The sequence below is a fragment of the Ixodes scapularis genome, unplaced genomic scaffold (genome assembly GCF_016920785.2).
Source record: "Ixodes scapularis isolate PalLabHiFi unplaced genomic scaffold, ASM1692078v2 PGA_scaffold8__174_contigs__length_109621045, whole genome shotgun sequence".
NCBI lineage: Eukaryota > Metazoa > Arthropoda > Arachnida > Ixodida > Ixodidae > Ixodes > Ixodes scapularis.
Genome location: NW_024609883.1, coordinates 52,409,500 through 52,425,123, shown reverse-complemented (window position 1 = coordinate 52,425,123; position 15,624 = coordinate 52,409,500). Strand labels below are relative to the sequence as shown.

The 15,624-nt window shown below is 45.9% G+C and overlaps 1 protein-coding gene across 1 annotated transcript in view; it reads right to left on the bottom strand.

Annotated features, from left to right (window-relative positions):
* LOC8039069 (copine-8) overlaps positions 1–15,624 on the bottom strand; it is a 47,666-nt gene that overhangs the window by 23,801 nt on the left and 8,241 nt on the right. Inside the window, exons 2-6 of the mRNA XM_040208587.3 lie at positions 15,420–15,507; positions 11,448–11,551; positions 9,288–9,327; positions 8,094–8,170; positions 4,791–4,822 (exon numbers count right to left, since the gene is read on the bottom strand). Of these exons, the coding sequence (XP_040064521.1) occupies positions 4,791–4,822; positions 8,094–8,170; positions 9,288–9,327; positions 11,448–11,551; positions 15,420–15,507 (341 nt within the window). The remainder of the gene's footprint in view (positions 1–4,790; positions 4,823–8,093; positions 8,171–9,287; positions 9,328–11,447; positions 11,552–15,419; positions 15,508–15,624) is intronic.

Below are 15,624 nucleotides of genomic sequence, written 5' to 3'. Positions count from 1 at the left end.
GCTGTTTGAAATAGACGGTAATTTTAAATATTTGGGTTCGATATAATCGGGCTCAACATTACTATTGCTGCCACTACTGTAGTACTACTCCTAATAATGCTACCTACCAAGTAGTAATAAAGTAGCACCGCAGTAGTTAAATCTGCTCTGCGTAGCAAAGGTATGAGGTAGATTGTTTCTCTAATTGAATAATGATAACTTACCATTCATATTGCTACTAGTTGGATACTGCGCATCATATACAGGGCGATATTTTATAACGGAAACATATATTTTCAGAAAAAGAGTGCAAACTGCTAGCTGAGTGACGTCTTCGCTAGTTGTTTCTCGAGTTAGGAGGACATTAGAGGAATGGATAACCGTCACAGTCTATTGAGTAATTAACTAAAAATTCCTTAATTATCTTTTAATTAGCGAAAATAAACACATGGTTCCAATTAGAAACTTGCAGAGCGTCATCGAAAACCCCTAAATTAGTCAATTTCGAAGCATGTGGAAAGTGCTAGGGTGCACCAAAGTTACTACTCGTGCGACAAGCAAAAGGCCAGCAGTGCGTTAATGCCAGTGATAATCTTGCTATCTGTATTCACACACCACTAACCTTGCGAGTGGTAGCTTCGGCGCTTTTGACACACTTCAAGTCCATCCAAAATTGACTGATTTGGGGGCTTTTGATGACGCTTCGCAAGTTTTTAATTGGAACAACAAATGTTCATTTGCACTCATTAAAAAGTTAATCAACACATTTAAGTTAATTATTCGACACAACGTGAGGAATAATCTTACATATTATAGCCCCGTGACCATACAACTCTCCTGCATAAACTGCATTACTGGACCTTTCACAAATATATTAAAATAAATCTGTTTAAATTAAAACCAAACACCCAGATAGCCAATTTTCTCTCTGAACTTTGCAGTCTCAATAGTCTTTTATAGGAAGAAAAAGATACCAATGGTTAATTCACTGCTACAGGCACCTATAAGCAAATTGAGTAGCATGCAACTCCAATGCATTGCTCCAGACATTGCACTAATCTAGATGTGGAAAATTACTACATTTCAGTGGAAGTAACTTTCCAATAAAGTGAACTACTTTAATAGGGTACTGAGGACTAATTACTAGTCATTACCATTCTTGCGTCAACCATTCTCCAAAAGATGTAAAGCTTCTTGAAAACGCTGTGTCTAAAGGTATGTGGGACGTATCTGGTGCCCGACGTCTAAAGATACGTCGGACGTACCCGGATCCCAGAGTCTAAAGATACGTTGGACGTACCCAGGACCCGGAGACAGTGAACGTAGCCGCGATTCGCATTTGGGCGTTCGGGCACCAAGTAGTATGCCGTATGCGTCGCCGACCCCGAGCTCAGCGGGCTGAACTGTCGAGTTTCGAGAGCAATGTTCGAAGTATGAAACTGACGAAACATGAGACGTCGCTTGCCGTTTCCGGTTGTTTCCTTTGCTGGCGTTCCAAGTTTTGCTTCGTACAGATATGCGAAGCATGCACTGCGTGAAAAAGGATTGGCGGGTCACGGCTGCTGCCTACCGATTTTTGCGTTTGTATGATGCGTTCCTTTACATGCACCTGCTGAACTAAAAAATCAACAAGGGGCGAACACTGCCGAGCAGCTTTCTGTTTTTTCGCCATTAATGACCTTGGAAATTCAAAACTGGTGCTGTACTAATAGTACAAACTGGAAACAAGTCAGCTCAGCTACCAATGCATTCTACCACCAACAAGGAGGACTGCATTGGCGTCATGTGCAAGCCATGTATACCAGACTAGACTATCCCAATGTTGGTCTGCTACATACAGAATAATAATTTCCCATGGAAGCATCGGTCACAAGTGCAAAGCACATGCACCCTGTTTGCAATTGTAGCACTTTTGTTGTGGGTGATAATAATACTGTAATAATAATGCTTCATTCGGTTTATAAAACCCGGATAACAGACAAAAAGCTTTTGCCCATACTATAGAGGCTCACTGTACCCGCGTACAATGGTTTGATAGTCTTATAGTTTTTTTCAGGTGGTGGGTCGCACACTAGCAGAATTCCTTTAGTGTATGTGCTCTTTTTCTTCCAAAGGCCCTTGCATAACTTCGCTTGGGAGGGAGCACTAGAGCTTGGTGGCTCTAGGGAGGAGCATACTTTTATGACGTTCTGTTCGTCCAAGGAGTGGTTGGAGTTCACCAGAGCGATTCTTTCTCACACAGTCCAGGAGGGGCGTGGGCGGGCCATTAAGCACACAGGCTAGAAGGCGAAGCGAGGCCCTAAGGCGATACAGGCGCCAGAGCTCGTTGGCTTGCGGCTACTCGAACTGGGTTGGAATGGATTGATTTGTAACAAGCTTGAGTTGATAGAACTTTTTTTTTTTATCCCAGTCTGAAATGCAAGTACGAAAAGCGCGACCTGCGAGCGTGGAGCGGGTGTGTCCGACGGACCGGTGGCCATTCATTGGCTAGGTGCGACGTATTTTTAGACTCTAAGATCGAGATACGTCCGACATATCTTTAAACACAGCATTTTGAAAATGATTAACTTAGAAAAGTTTAGGTGCTGAATATTAGAGCTGCCACCGCAAAGCTCTCTCCATTTTATCTGTGTGAGGATGCAACTCTTGAAGGCATCATCACTGAACCTCATAGAGATGCTACACTAAATGTAGAAGTCAGTTCCAAATGGATTCGATTACTTCTTTCTCAGAAAGTGCTACGGTTTATCCTAGTAACTAAACTTGAGTGCATCCATGCAAAGTAACCTGGCATCGTCATCCTTCCCAAAGCCGGCAAAAAAGGCGCTGCCATGCTCCAGCTCAGCATGCTTTGGCAATTGTGCTTTCAGTTTCCAAAGCTGAGGACCTAAGGAGGTGAGACCAAAGAAGAGAGGGAGAGAAAGGCTGTGAGAGGGGAGAGAGAGAGAGTCGCACAAAGCCCGAAGGGCAGACAAAAGGTGTCCTCACAAAGGCATGCCCTTAACTAACTAAGCCACATAACGGGGGAAATGGCGGCCATGCACACATCTGTGCCCTTAACGTTGTATTTGCACAACAGATATTTATTTCCAGAGAAAACTGAGTATCTCATGAAACTGAGAGGAGGAAAGGCAGGGAAATGATGGAAGCAGTACAGAAAATCCGTGTGGGCATTCGCACGATGGATTCGCACAATGGAGTCGCATGTAGTTTAGTCGGTGAAGCCTTTCCTTTCGTGAACGTGCTTGTGACCTTCGGGGGGTCATCGAACTTGAGGCAGGAAAAAAGAAACGCATCCCACAGGTTAATGCTATCTACCGTGATCCTTTCCCGAAAAGTCAATTCAAGGAGACAGATATCCTGTGGGCCGGTTGCAGATTCTCCGTGGCTACCCTCGGGCTTGGGGGATTAATAAACGACCGTGACACGGCGCACATGACCTCGAAGCTTGATGACGTTTATTCACTTCTTCGGAGAAAAACTTTGTTGTGCGAATACACCGTAAGGAGCAGGAAATCCTTCGATCTGGGAGTCATGCACTGTAGGCCGATTTCCCCAGTGACAAAGTAGAGAGCTGAACTAGTTGGTGGAAGGTGAGCATTTAGTTGCGAGTCAGCACTCATCCCGTGTTGTGTGTTCCTTTTCTTGGCCCTTGTTGTTAAAACCTGTTACACCTACCCCATGTTCACCTCCCAAGTGACATTCTGGTAGCATAATGTGCTTCACATAACGTTGCCGGTACAGGTAAACTAAGAGCCTGCATAATTCACAGATGTAGAAAGAGTTTCTCGAAATTTGGGTTAATATATCCTTCTATAAATTCTGGTGAACCTCCCGTTCCACAACCTCAAGCACGACGTCTAGGACGTCCTCAAGGACAACGCCTAGAGAAATTCAGCCTTTCCACTCTGGTGAAAACCAGAGTGGAAAGGCTGGAAAGGTTGTCGCCATCTATGAGCGACAGCGGCAACCAGACAACCGGCAAGCCAGTTGTCTGGTTGCCACTGTCGCTCATAGATGGCGGCAGCTGTCCAGAGTTTTGTGGCGAGATTCATTTGTCCGCGGACATAAAACTGGGGAAACTAGCCCTTAACAGCTCCGCTGTAAAAAATGGCTCATTTCGTTTATTTAGATTCAAATGCTCAAACTACAAAGCAGCACACTACAAAGTGGAGGTACAGAACAGTACGGTGAAGAAAGAAAACAAAACAGAAATATTTTGCTGCTACTAGTAAGTGCACAGCATACCCAGTGTCAATGTTGGCTTGAGGTTAGATATACAGTAGTTATCTAAAGACGATGGGAAGTTATTTTATTTAAAATTCTGCAAGCACAATAAAAATAAACCATCAAGTTCAAAGTCTGGACATGCAGTGTTTACTACTCATTTTTCTTTTTTTTTTTTCACAGTATCAGGGTTCGGAGCTGTGCCAGCATTGTCACCAAACCAGGTCTGCACTCTTCTAGCACTTTCACTGTGGAGCCAACATTTAATGTCTTTGTCCCCGTGTAATTCTACACGTCCCACACGTTTACAAACAAATCGGAATCTACACAAAAAGAAAGGTCCAGCCAACATCACATACATCCTACATGATTGTTTGGTGAAGTCCCTCGTCCAAGGGCATGCCTCTCTTCACCCGACACCCTGGACCCTGCTAATGTACTTCTGGCAGAAAGGAGCTGCCCCGTCTGAACCCGGAAACCGAGGGGGGGGGGGGGTTAAGGGGACGCCACTCTCTCCTTCTCTCTCAGCTCTCCCCTCACCTCAATCAGCTTCCTCCCGGCCTCCGCAGCCGGACAACACTTACGGAGGATGGAGCCACAGTTCCCGGGTAGGCCGCTGCAAGGAAATGAAAACTACGATGAACCCTCTGCAGTTGCGTGCACTCACCCAATGTACCACGCAGGCATGGCTCAGCTGAGCAGAATATGCCGTTGCAAAATACCGGGCATGCACCCGCGTCGCAACAAGGGCCCGCCCCAGCAGATTGCCGCGCCGACCAATATGCCCCTCTGTGTCAGTTGCTCCTCCAAGAAGCTGGTACAAAGAGGTGGAGCTTTACGCGCATGCGTTGGAGCAAAGCGGTAAAGCTCGGCACGAGAGCTCTGGCGTAAGCGGGCTCGATGGCAGCGGTGAGGCTGCTTCGAACGTTAAGGGCTTCACCAGACCCTTACACTGCTCCTATTCGCAAGTTCTGTCTAGGGTGTTGCCGCACTGGTGGCCAACCTTAGAAACGAAAAGAGGGGGATCGCTTAGCTGAGTAGGCTTGCAACATAGGTGACAGAGGCTCACAAACACCGCCAGAACTAATATCACGTGGCAGCGGTACGATAATTGGGCAATACAATGTGCTACTAAACCCCACATGGCAACAAGACATCGAAGGAAGCACGGCCTGCATCCGCTCGTCACGGGATCCGCCACTCGACGATGATTGCTCTGCCGGCCCAGTGTCACAGGTTTCCTGTTCAAGAAGCTTCGCTGCTTCACTACTACTAGACACTGAGAACGTATTCTTTACGATCTGTGTGTGCTCGGTGTTTGGATGATTCGAATGGAGCTGTCTTCAATCGTGACAGTGGCCGTAAAAGTGTAAAAGTTGATGTGATTATCGTCGCTGCTCCTAGCTTGTCGAGATACCACTAGCCCTAGAAATAAGTTATCACAATTGACTTGTGAAAAAATTATCACAAGTGCTCCCGTGTAGAATTTGAAGATTAATTCTGACAACAAGGGTGAATTAAACATTGCTATATTTTGGACATAACAAATGTAGGTACACTATGTGCATTAGGGAGACTTAATCGCGGTTTTAGTGCGTGTGCATAAGGAATATCCCAAATCTGCTCCATTGCTTTTGCCTGAAAGCTTTTGCACTGTTTCCTTTGCCGCTGACCTGTTCCTTCGTTCGCGATTAATGGAGTTATTTTATTAGGGTTTGTTTTTATTCTGTGTGAGGAGTGTCGAAACGTACTGGTCGAAGTGCTATCGCTGCTGCGTCTTGAGTTTGCTCGATTCCAAGCGTAACATAAATAACCCCCTGGTGACTCGAAATTATGCTGTTTGACGTCCAGTAAAGTGTTACAAATTCAGAGATTGATTCCTCATCATTTTTGGACCAGTGTAAAATAATTGCAAATGAGTGCAAAATCAGGCAGTGCGTAATGCACAATGTTTGTGGTACCGAGCAAAATATATGCGAATGATTCGGAGCTTCAGTAGAACTATTTGTTTTAGCAAAGTGGCAATGTAGCGAAACCTAATTTTGGTCCACCATACTGTAATTTGAGCGTAAACAAAGTAAAGAAGATTTTAATGATGTTCATGAAACTGAAATTATCTTAGCCCGCTTGTCTGGTTCGTTGTTTCCAAATGTTTTCGGCGCTTACCCAAGACAGTCATCAATCAAAATTTGTTCACTCGTCTCGCAAGAATATCTCCGACCAATTGTCTTCTTCGGTACGGTACTGCATGTTGGCGATCAACGCTTACAACATCAAACAAATCGCGACATAATAAAACAACTCGTATTAATGCAGCAGCACCTCGTTAAGTACCGTATTTACCTGCATAATGAACGCACGAGTACCAATATTTGGACTTTTTTTTTTTTTCAACGCGTAACCAACGCAACTCTAATTTTCGGCTCAGCGAGTCTCGAATTGCGTCCAATTTAGCTAGCCACCGAGCCAATTTTCTTTTGCTGACAAGCGGTCAGGCCAAGTCAAGCCAAGCCAAGCCGCTCTCATAATGGCTGTAATTGCATAGTTGCGGAAGTGATCAACCGTGAAACCGAGCGGCGCACACGCTTGACGAAGCTTGGATCGAAGAATTGCCCAGCAACGGACATTCTTAATCTATCGGATGCAATGAAGTCACCAAACACGTCATTGTCTGTGGTTTACTTTCATACAGTGAAATCGTGAAAGTGGTTAGGCCTAATTTCACGTACGTTCATAAGTAAATGCGTTTATTTAATCCGTAACAGAACCGCGCAGCAAGGTGTACGCTGCGTCGTAGGTTGAGAGTGTCTGGTAGCCCCTGGTGACAACCGCCTCCGTGAACGAAACCTGATCAGTGCGAGCGGGCCTCGGCGGTTGGACTTCACATGAGTTCTTGTACTTACATGCGTAGTCGCGGTATATACCTAAGCACACCGCCGGATACTAGCAATATGTATCACCGAAAAAAGGTCACAATGCTTTCCATGCTAAGTGAGCTCCGTAGGGCGCTTTTCCTTCGGCAAAAGGCATGCGGAAAGTGCCTTAAAAAGGTTCGCAATTTTCAAAGCATGCTTACTGTGGCGCGGCCTTGACCAAAAATGGGTGCGCCTCCATCAGTGGCGACGTGCCACAGAACCTTAACGTGTCATATTGACACCTAATATGACATTGGCAAGAATTGTGTCCATTTTTTGAGAAAGAAAGTGCATTCATTATGCAAGTAAATACGGTATCCATGAGACATACGGCTGAACAGCGGTGTATTAAAGCGGTCGCAGCACTCATTTTTTCATGCTTACATTGCACGACCAGTCGGCAGTGGCTGTCCTTTAATATGCTGGCTGAGTGTGTGTAATAAAACAAAAATCGGTCGTCTATCGCATCACGCTTTGTTTCGGAAGACTAGTCTTGCTGAAATGCAGTACCCACGGAGAAACGATCCCCCTTTGGACCGTGCCGGTGCCGATATTTTTTTCATCCTTGCCTCGCGTGGTTTGCAGCTACATGGTGTTTTCAGACGTCTGACTAGCTGCCCGTGAACCTTAAAAAACATACTAATGAAATACTGAAGTCGATCTCACAGTATTAACTGTCGCAAAACACATCAATCTGACCGCCAGCTTTGATTTTCGAAGTGCCCCCTATATTTGCTCGAACTTGCTAATACCATTCCGTCGGACAAAACAAGGGCCTAGCCTACCTGCTTTCTGCTCTCGGATCTAAGAAGTGAAACAAGTGTCTATCGTGATTATCTCCATCTATAGTGTGGGAGCATGCTCGGTATTTTACGCCATGCTTGGCAACTTTCTATGGCAGTGGATGGGTGTGGCCCCACACCACGTCTCAGCATCGGCACTAAACTGGATAAGCATGGGGAAAGTACTCACGACAGCTGCAGCTTCACCTGCGTCCCCTGGTAGGCGACCAGCTCCCCCAAGGTGCACTTGATCTGCCCCAGGAAGTCCTGCCGGCAATGAGGAAAAAACTCAGCACCAGGGGACACTCCTGGCCTAACTCCAAGCGCTTATTAACCCCTTGCCTACTCATTTTTTTTCTTTAAAGATCGTACAGAAAGCCTTATTTAAATCAAGCAATTTGCGTCAAAATAAAGAAAAACGTTTCCTTGGCTTTCAGGCGTAGTCTCGTGCTCTATACCAGGACTTCTGGTCGTCTCCTCTTCTTCAGCAGTTCTTCACAGTATGATAGAAATCGAGAGATTAGCAGAAACCTCACATAGGACATCGTTTTGCCGAAAATTGGGGTCTCCACTATGGACCTCTTGGACCAGTTCATTTTGACTGTGTGTTTTTTCACTAGCGTCATAATGATGCACAAGGCAAAGTATGCCTTTATCTCATCAGGAGTGGTGTCAAACCATTGCTCCTCATAGCATTTCTTGGGACGGTCCTCGTCGCCCATCTCTTGTTCGGCGTAGCGATTTGTCTCAGCAGAGACAGATGCCCAAAAATCATGACTTGCAAACACGGAAAAGGTCGACAAGGCGCTTGTCTTCTCACCAAGACTGCGTTGAACCCTTGCTGACACACCTGGGGTTTCTACAAAGGTGAACTGAGCAGGCTGGTTGTCCCTCTTCCCCAGTTCCACTGACGTGCAGACGCCGAAGTCGATGAAATGCTTCCAGGATTCGCATCGTTTTCAACACTTTTCTCACTGTCCTTTGAACTCTCATCGGATTCCGAGTAATCGGAAAGGCAGCAGGATTCGTCGTCAGAAATACTGGCGCATTCATCACTTTCAAAAAGAAGTCTTTGTATATCTTTGTCCGCCAAAGCAGACCTCCGCGCCGAAGACATGTTTTTGGCGCGCTTGCTTACAATAGCGCGCTTATTTTTTGTCAATGGAGCGCCCTCTCTCTGTCAAAAGGCAAAGCAAACAAGAAAAGAACCCAAGGTAAACAGGAGCAACAGGGATAGTGCTGCCATCTGCCGCAGAGCTCACAAAACAAGCTCTGAAACCGAAACACGAGTCACACTCGTGGTCGGGTTTTATGGTCCGTAAATGGCGGCACGAGTGACACTCGTTATTAGTAGGCAAGGGGTTAAAAAGGATGCAACACCCACATGATTTTGCAGGTCCACGCTGGGGCTGTCAATGTCATATCTGTAGAAAAGAAAAGAAAATACGTCCTCGAGTCAGCTTGTGTTCTTCAGGAGCTGCTGCTTAATACCCCATTTGCACGATCATAAAGGCACCTACAGCTAAGGCTCTGTGTTTTCGGAGTTAATTTTTCGTCAAATTCGGAGGGTGTTTTTCGGAGTTTATTTTTTGCCGAAGATTCAGACTTTATCGGAGTTTATATTTTTGATTCCCAATTCTCCGAATTCAGACTTTAATTTCACTGTGTTTCCTATTAAAAATAAATAAATAAATAATAATCGAATGTAAACGTATGCCAGAAAAAAAAATAAAATGTGCTTGTATCAACTGAAATATCTTCAGTTGAATTTGGCATTGGTGCCATTGCCATTGGCAATACTAATTTATCCACGACAAAAAACACACGCAAGTGGTGCTTCTATAAACGCCGATACCTTAAAATCAAAAAACTCCCGGAGGTAGTCGCTAGGAAGCTCGTAGTGATCCCATCCTATTTCATCAATCTAGCCCGCGGCCGCGCGAGGTGGAGTGGTTAAGGAGGTAATAGAGAGTTTGAACTGCCCCTCTTCTCAATTTTATACAATCCTTATGGTCCATAGCTTTCACTGTTACTAAAGCATACCCTTTCCTTTCTCTAAATCACAAATTGCATGGCCCAAACTGGAAACCAAAAGAGTGGCCTTTGTCGTGACCCGAATGTACAACGAACGACCTGTTGCCCTGACTCAACCTTGAAGAGACAAGCGGCAAGACCCCTTTTGACAACGGTCCGAGATTTGAAAGATAATTAAGGTGGAATTTTCCCAGGACCATTGGCTCTGTGCTGATCAAACTGTAAAAAAAAAAGTCTTTTACTTTTTTTCTTTTGCCGGGGGAGGGAGTGGCATTGACACATAAATATTCAAAGTTTATCGGATAAATCCGAATCGACCAAAATTTTACCGGCGGGTGTTTCTCGGATTTATCCGAAAACACAGAGCCTTCGCAGCCATAGGCGAGTCAGTTTGCGATCTTCCGTGCGATCCAAGAGTGCGGGCTAATTCGTCGATTGCAAAAGGACCTACGCTATAGGTACCTTCAGGCTGCCCGTGTGAATGGTGTATAACTTAAATTCAAGAGAAATGTTGCCAAGGCCATAGAATTTGTGGGCGCCCTTTACGGTGACAAAGTGCAGGGACTACCAGAGTACCTATGTACCGAGTATGTGTGGTGCACTTGCAGTGATGTACTGTAACAAATTGACACAGTCAAGTAGGCATTGCTTTGGCTACAAAAGGTCAGTAGAATGGGAGTCTAGTACAATGAGGGGCCACTATAATGAGACCAAAACAATAAGAGGTCGATACAATGAGAATCCTGCACAATACAAGCCCACTATAACAACACATGTACAATGAGAGGCCGGAATGAGAGGTTAGTACCAGAGGTCAGTACAATGAGAGGTCACTATAAGTAAGCCAGTACAACGAGAAGTCAGTACGAGAGGTCGGTATCAGTGGCCGGCACAATGAGAGTTCAGCATAACACCAGCATAATGAAAGACCAGTATGAGATGCCAGTACAAGTGGCCAAGACTGCCAGGCTGAGTGCCTCGTGCCTCGTGCTTCAATCTATAATTGTTCATCTGCCTAACGTAAAATGTAGTTTCTTGCTTAAGAAATGTTAGTTCTGTGTTGTTTGTCTGGGATGGGCAGGCAGCAAAGCAACCTTCTCACAAGTTATGAGATCAATGCTCTCTGTTGTCACCTGCTGTTTGACTTGTCCAAAGGGAAACGGGGAAGGCATCTTTCATTCTTGCTAATGAAATGGGAATGAAAACAGTTTCTTTTATTTAGCAGTGAGTTACAAAACGGTTTTGTAAGAAGCTGTTTAAGCACCATGGCCTTATACCTCAAACGACAGCCTGAAGGACTCGGAGCTTTAAGTTCATTTAGATAGACAGGCTTGTAGCAAAGGTAGTTTTCTATCACCTATGACGCACAAAGGTCAAGGGACGACACTCACTTTATTCGGGCTAACAGACCGAGAAAAAAAAGGATTTATGAAACATTTCCTTAAATGAATGTAACCACTCCGTCGACAACTTGCTCCGACAAGTCGAGGAGGCAAACAAACACACTCACAGTTTGAAGAGGAGTTGTTGGCGTTCCTCAAAATAGTAGTCCACCAGGAACTTGGTAACAAAGTCGGGATTGAGGCAGTTGTCCACGGTTTCTGTGCGCCCCACCTGCGGAAGGGAAGCCGGTCAGACAGAAACCCACTCCGATGCCGCGGTGTCCAGAACGCGTCTCCGACCGGTCTGTTCACCACACCCTAAGAACTGGTCCCTTAATTTCCACCCGATGACGTTACGGAAGTGTGGTGCAATCGCCTACTGCGTCCCCTGTGGTGTCGCAGCGGCGGTGGTGGATGCGGCGGGTGCTCGTTCTGCCGCAGGCCGTTCTTCGGCTCAACAGTTCGTGGAAGTTTCGGCAGCCGGGAGTTGGGACTCGACGACAGTGGCAGCACTCGAGCTCACTTGTACATTCTGTCAAGACTTCCGCCACCGACGGCAGGAGTCGCGACGTCCGATAGCGTAGCACTACGGCTTTTGCAACGTCGTTCGTTGGCGCTTCGGGACCGCTTTCGACACGTGGGCAAAATTGGGCGCCAAACACCAGCGGAAGACTCGTTCCGGGCACTGCAGTGAAGCCGTCGATGGACGTTTCGGGAAGGCTTCGACGCGGAGGAATAGCTAAACAATCTACCCAAAAATTGCTCGTGTGTGGAGCTTCAAAAATGAGGTGGAGTCTGAGGAGGGCAAAAGGCACCAACGTTGTCGGTCGCTTTGCCCTTTGCGTCTTCATGAGCGAAGGTGTCTACGACGGCTCTGATTTTTGCTCGCTTAGATTTGTTTTTTAAGTTGTGCTCGCCCCAAATGTCCCACTAAAAAGTTTTTACAGAGGAGCTGTTAAGGGCTAGGTTCCCCAGGATAGTGTCCGGTATGTCGACACAAACCCAACTGGACAGCTACCGCCATTTATAAGCGACGGCAGCAAGCACACAACCAGTATGTTTTCCGCCGTCGCTCGTGGATGGCAGCAACCTTTCCAGCTATCATAGCAGAATGGATAATTGGGCGCGTTGGTGGGAATTCATCGTAGGAAACAGCGCGAAAAACAGACGACGACAAAGAAGCACACGTAACGAGCGCAGCGCTTGTCATGTTTGTTTCTTCGTCCTCGTCTGTTTTGCACGCTGTTTCCTGCGCTCCTATCAGTTTCGGTTCGGACTCGCGATGGGTCGGCCGCGCACACTTTTGGGGAAAGGAGACAGGCTGCGGAAGGAGCGGCGACGTACGCAGCAGCGCGAATAGGTCTGCAACCGCCGCAAAGCCACTGTCGCCTCGACTTTCACTACGTCCAGCGCTTCAGATTCCCTTGCCAAAGAGCACATCCCTCGCCTGGAAAGCCGCCACCGAGAACAGAACCAGCGATGTAAAGGGTGCCGGCAAGCCAACGCTACGGATGACGATCGTGCCACGGAGGCCACGTGCAAGCACAAGGCCCGGCGACGGCGAGGTTCCGGAGAGAGTTCATGGAAAACCCGTTTGGCATCATGTGCGCCGTGTGCGATCAACTCGGGTTCGCCGGAGACGTATCCACGATCGGCGGTGTGTTGGACAAGAAGAAGCGGGAATCGGGCGCGTGCGCGTTGCGGCAGTGTATCGACTACAGCTCTCCTGGTCTTCCTTCTTCACGAGAGTGGAAAGGCTGAACGTTTTTAAATAAATGTTTCACAGCACAGTTGCACAGTACTAAGATCAAGCATCAACTCTTCAAATACATTGCCCCAAAAATAAAACTTTATAAAGTTACTGATATATTTTTTAATTAATTAGCTATCTAACTAACACAATTATCCTCTATAGTTCGTGCCATAACCACCAAGCCCCATGGAAAAAAAACCTAATGCAAATTTCGTGTTTTCTTTTTTTAAATTCTGGGCGGATTAAAAAGGAACACACTGTATATCTGAGGTTGACATTCTTGCGTAACTTTTGTAATCTTTTCTCGACTAGGTCCAGAGCAGGCTCGCAACGAGCACGATGGTCAATAAAAAGTAAAATCAGGATAGAACACATCGCGGGTTATGTAGCAAACAGGCAACATGTTCAAATCAGAAATCCCTATGGACCAGTAAAGTCATGTCTCGTTAATACGGGTGAAATTTCCGGCGACCAATCTTTTGCCCCGCAATTCTGCCCCATTAATATAGAAACCTGCGATCCGGACTATGGACAGCAATTTCGGGGATGAACTGGGTAGATACGAGCATTTTCGTCTTAATATTAAGGACGCCAGTACCCCAGATTAAAAAAAGTCACAAAACGTCCCCGAGATATCAGTGTTCCCAAGATGTCACAGTGTGCACCCAGATGTTCGTTGCGGGTCTTGCGATAAGAGCTGAGCACCAAAAGAAGTTTTTGTTTTGTCTTTTACATAAAATATTGGTCGTTACCACCTGCATTCTATCGTTGCTTGAGATTGTGTACGACCTGCAACTCGGAACAAAGAAGAATGAACCCTAAAGCAGCTAGGTTCCTTCCACTGTAGACCTCGTCACCGTATGGGGTACGGGAGAGAAGCCCCGAACCAACGAAGCTAATTGCTCCTACACTTCGTTTCATCGTCACTCGGCAGACGGCGAAAGCTGTGGACCAAGCGAGCCAATCAGCACGTCGGAGGCAGTTGCGCGACTCGCCAGGTGCGAGCAGTGCTGTCAAAGACACGGGCGGGAGAGAGAAGGACGCCGCCTTTGTACAAACTTTGAGCGGCGGGCCAATTTTACGGGAGGGGGGGGACAAAGCGACGTCTGTGACGCACAAAAGAGGATAGGAATATGAAGGGAGTTCCTCCTTCCCCTCTTCTCCAACTGCTTGGTTTACGCGAAAACCACCTAAGCACTCGCCCTTTTGGTAAGTGCTTTCATGTGTTTCGCCTCCGTCACTCTGACTGGCTCGAGGGGGCTGTAGCGTTTGCGTTGATGTGCGCGCTTTGACCCTGATTCATTATTACGGACGACACACTATGGAAGATTTTTACCGGGAACAGAGGCATCCATATTAACGAGACGTTACTGCACTACGTACAGTGCACTCCACTTGTAACAATACCATATACAATGATGTACTGCTTATAACGACCAGTTTCTCGAATTTCTAGACGAGAAATACTCATTTTCAAGTCCAGATACAATGAGAACCGGTTATTGCGATTGAATTTTTGGGTTTTCACATAATCGTTACAAGTGGATTGCACTGTATATTACCATCAAAAAGTCATGAATTCAATTACTCTATTACTCGACACTAAGAGTAATTCAACAATGACCTTAGTAACCATTTCCCTTTCTGCAACTCAACAAGGTCCAGTGGGGACTGCAGCTCCATATTCTTTCTAATATATTTGACTAAGTACACCACCTAAATTTCAAAGCCAAATTCTAAATTACAGGAAGTTACTGAAAAGTAATAAACTCGGCTCTAATTGAAGCAAAAAGAGGTTAAGGTGGGCCCCACAAGTAAAGGCTCCTCTTACCTCGCCTTCATTACTTCAAAAATTAATGCAATAACCTATTTGATTACACTGACAAAAAAGTACTGAATTGAGTGTTTGTGGACCCCTGGCTTCGAAACAATATAAGCATAAAGCACCATAGACAGAGAGACAAGTATGATATAAAGGCACTTATAAACAATAATAACAAAATAGACTATGGTATGTCAAGCAACTAAATAGGATTACTAACAAAATTAATAAAGCACCAGATGGCTTCTTAGCACACCATAAAAGTCTGCCATGAAATCAGGTGTTATACCATAATTTGACCAGAAGTTGCGGCAACTCTCAAACGTTATTGTTCTGTCCACTTTAAGAGTGGGAAAATAAATAAATAAATTTACTTAGGTGAAGACTATAGTAATCTCTAAACTCTAACAACCAGTTCCCCATGGCTAAGACAAGAGGAAAAAAAAAAAAGAGAAGATTTGATAGGGTTGCAGATGACCGACAGGTCTGTCAGCAATCCTCCCCAAAAATGGTGTTGGATCGTACCTCTCTCCAGGTGTCGCTGTCGCACTCCCGCATGAACAAGACACACATGGGATCGGACTTGGAGAAAAAGTCCTTGTCCTTGAGTTGCCTGCACAGGACAGTATTGAGGGGGGCAAATGGGCATCAGTACCATCCACGCCACACCGAGTCGAACTTCTTTCCGATTCCATAAACACCGCAGGACGTCAATCTACATTTCACGTTG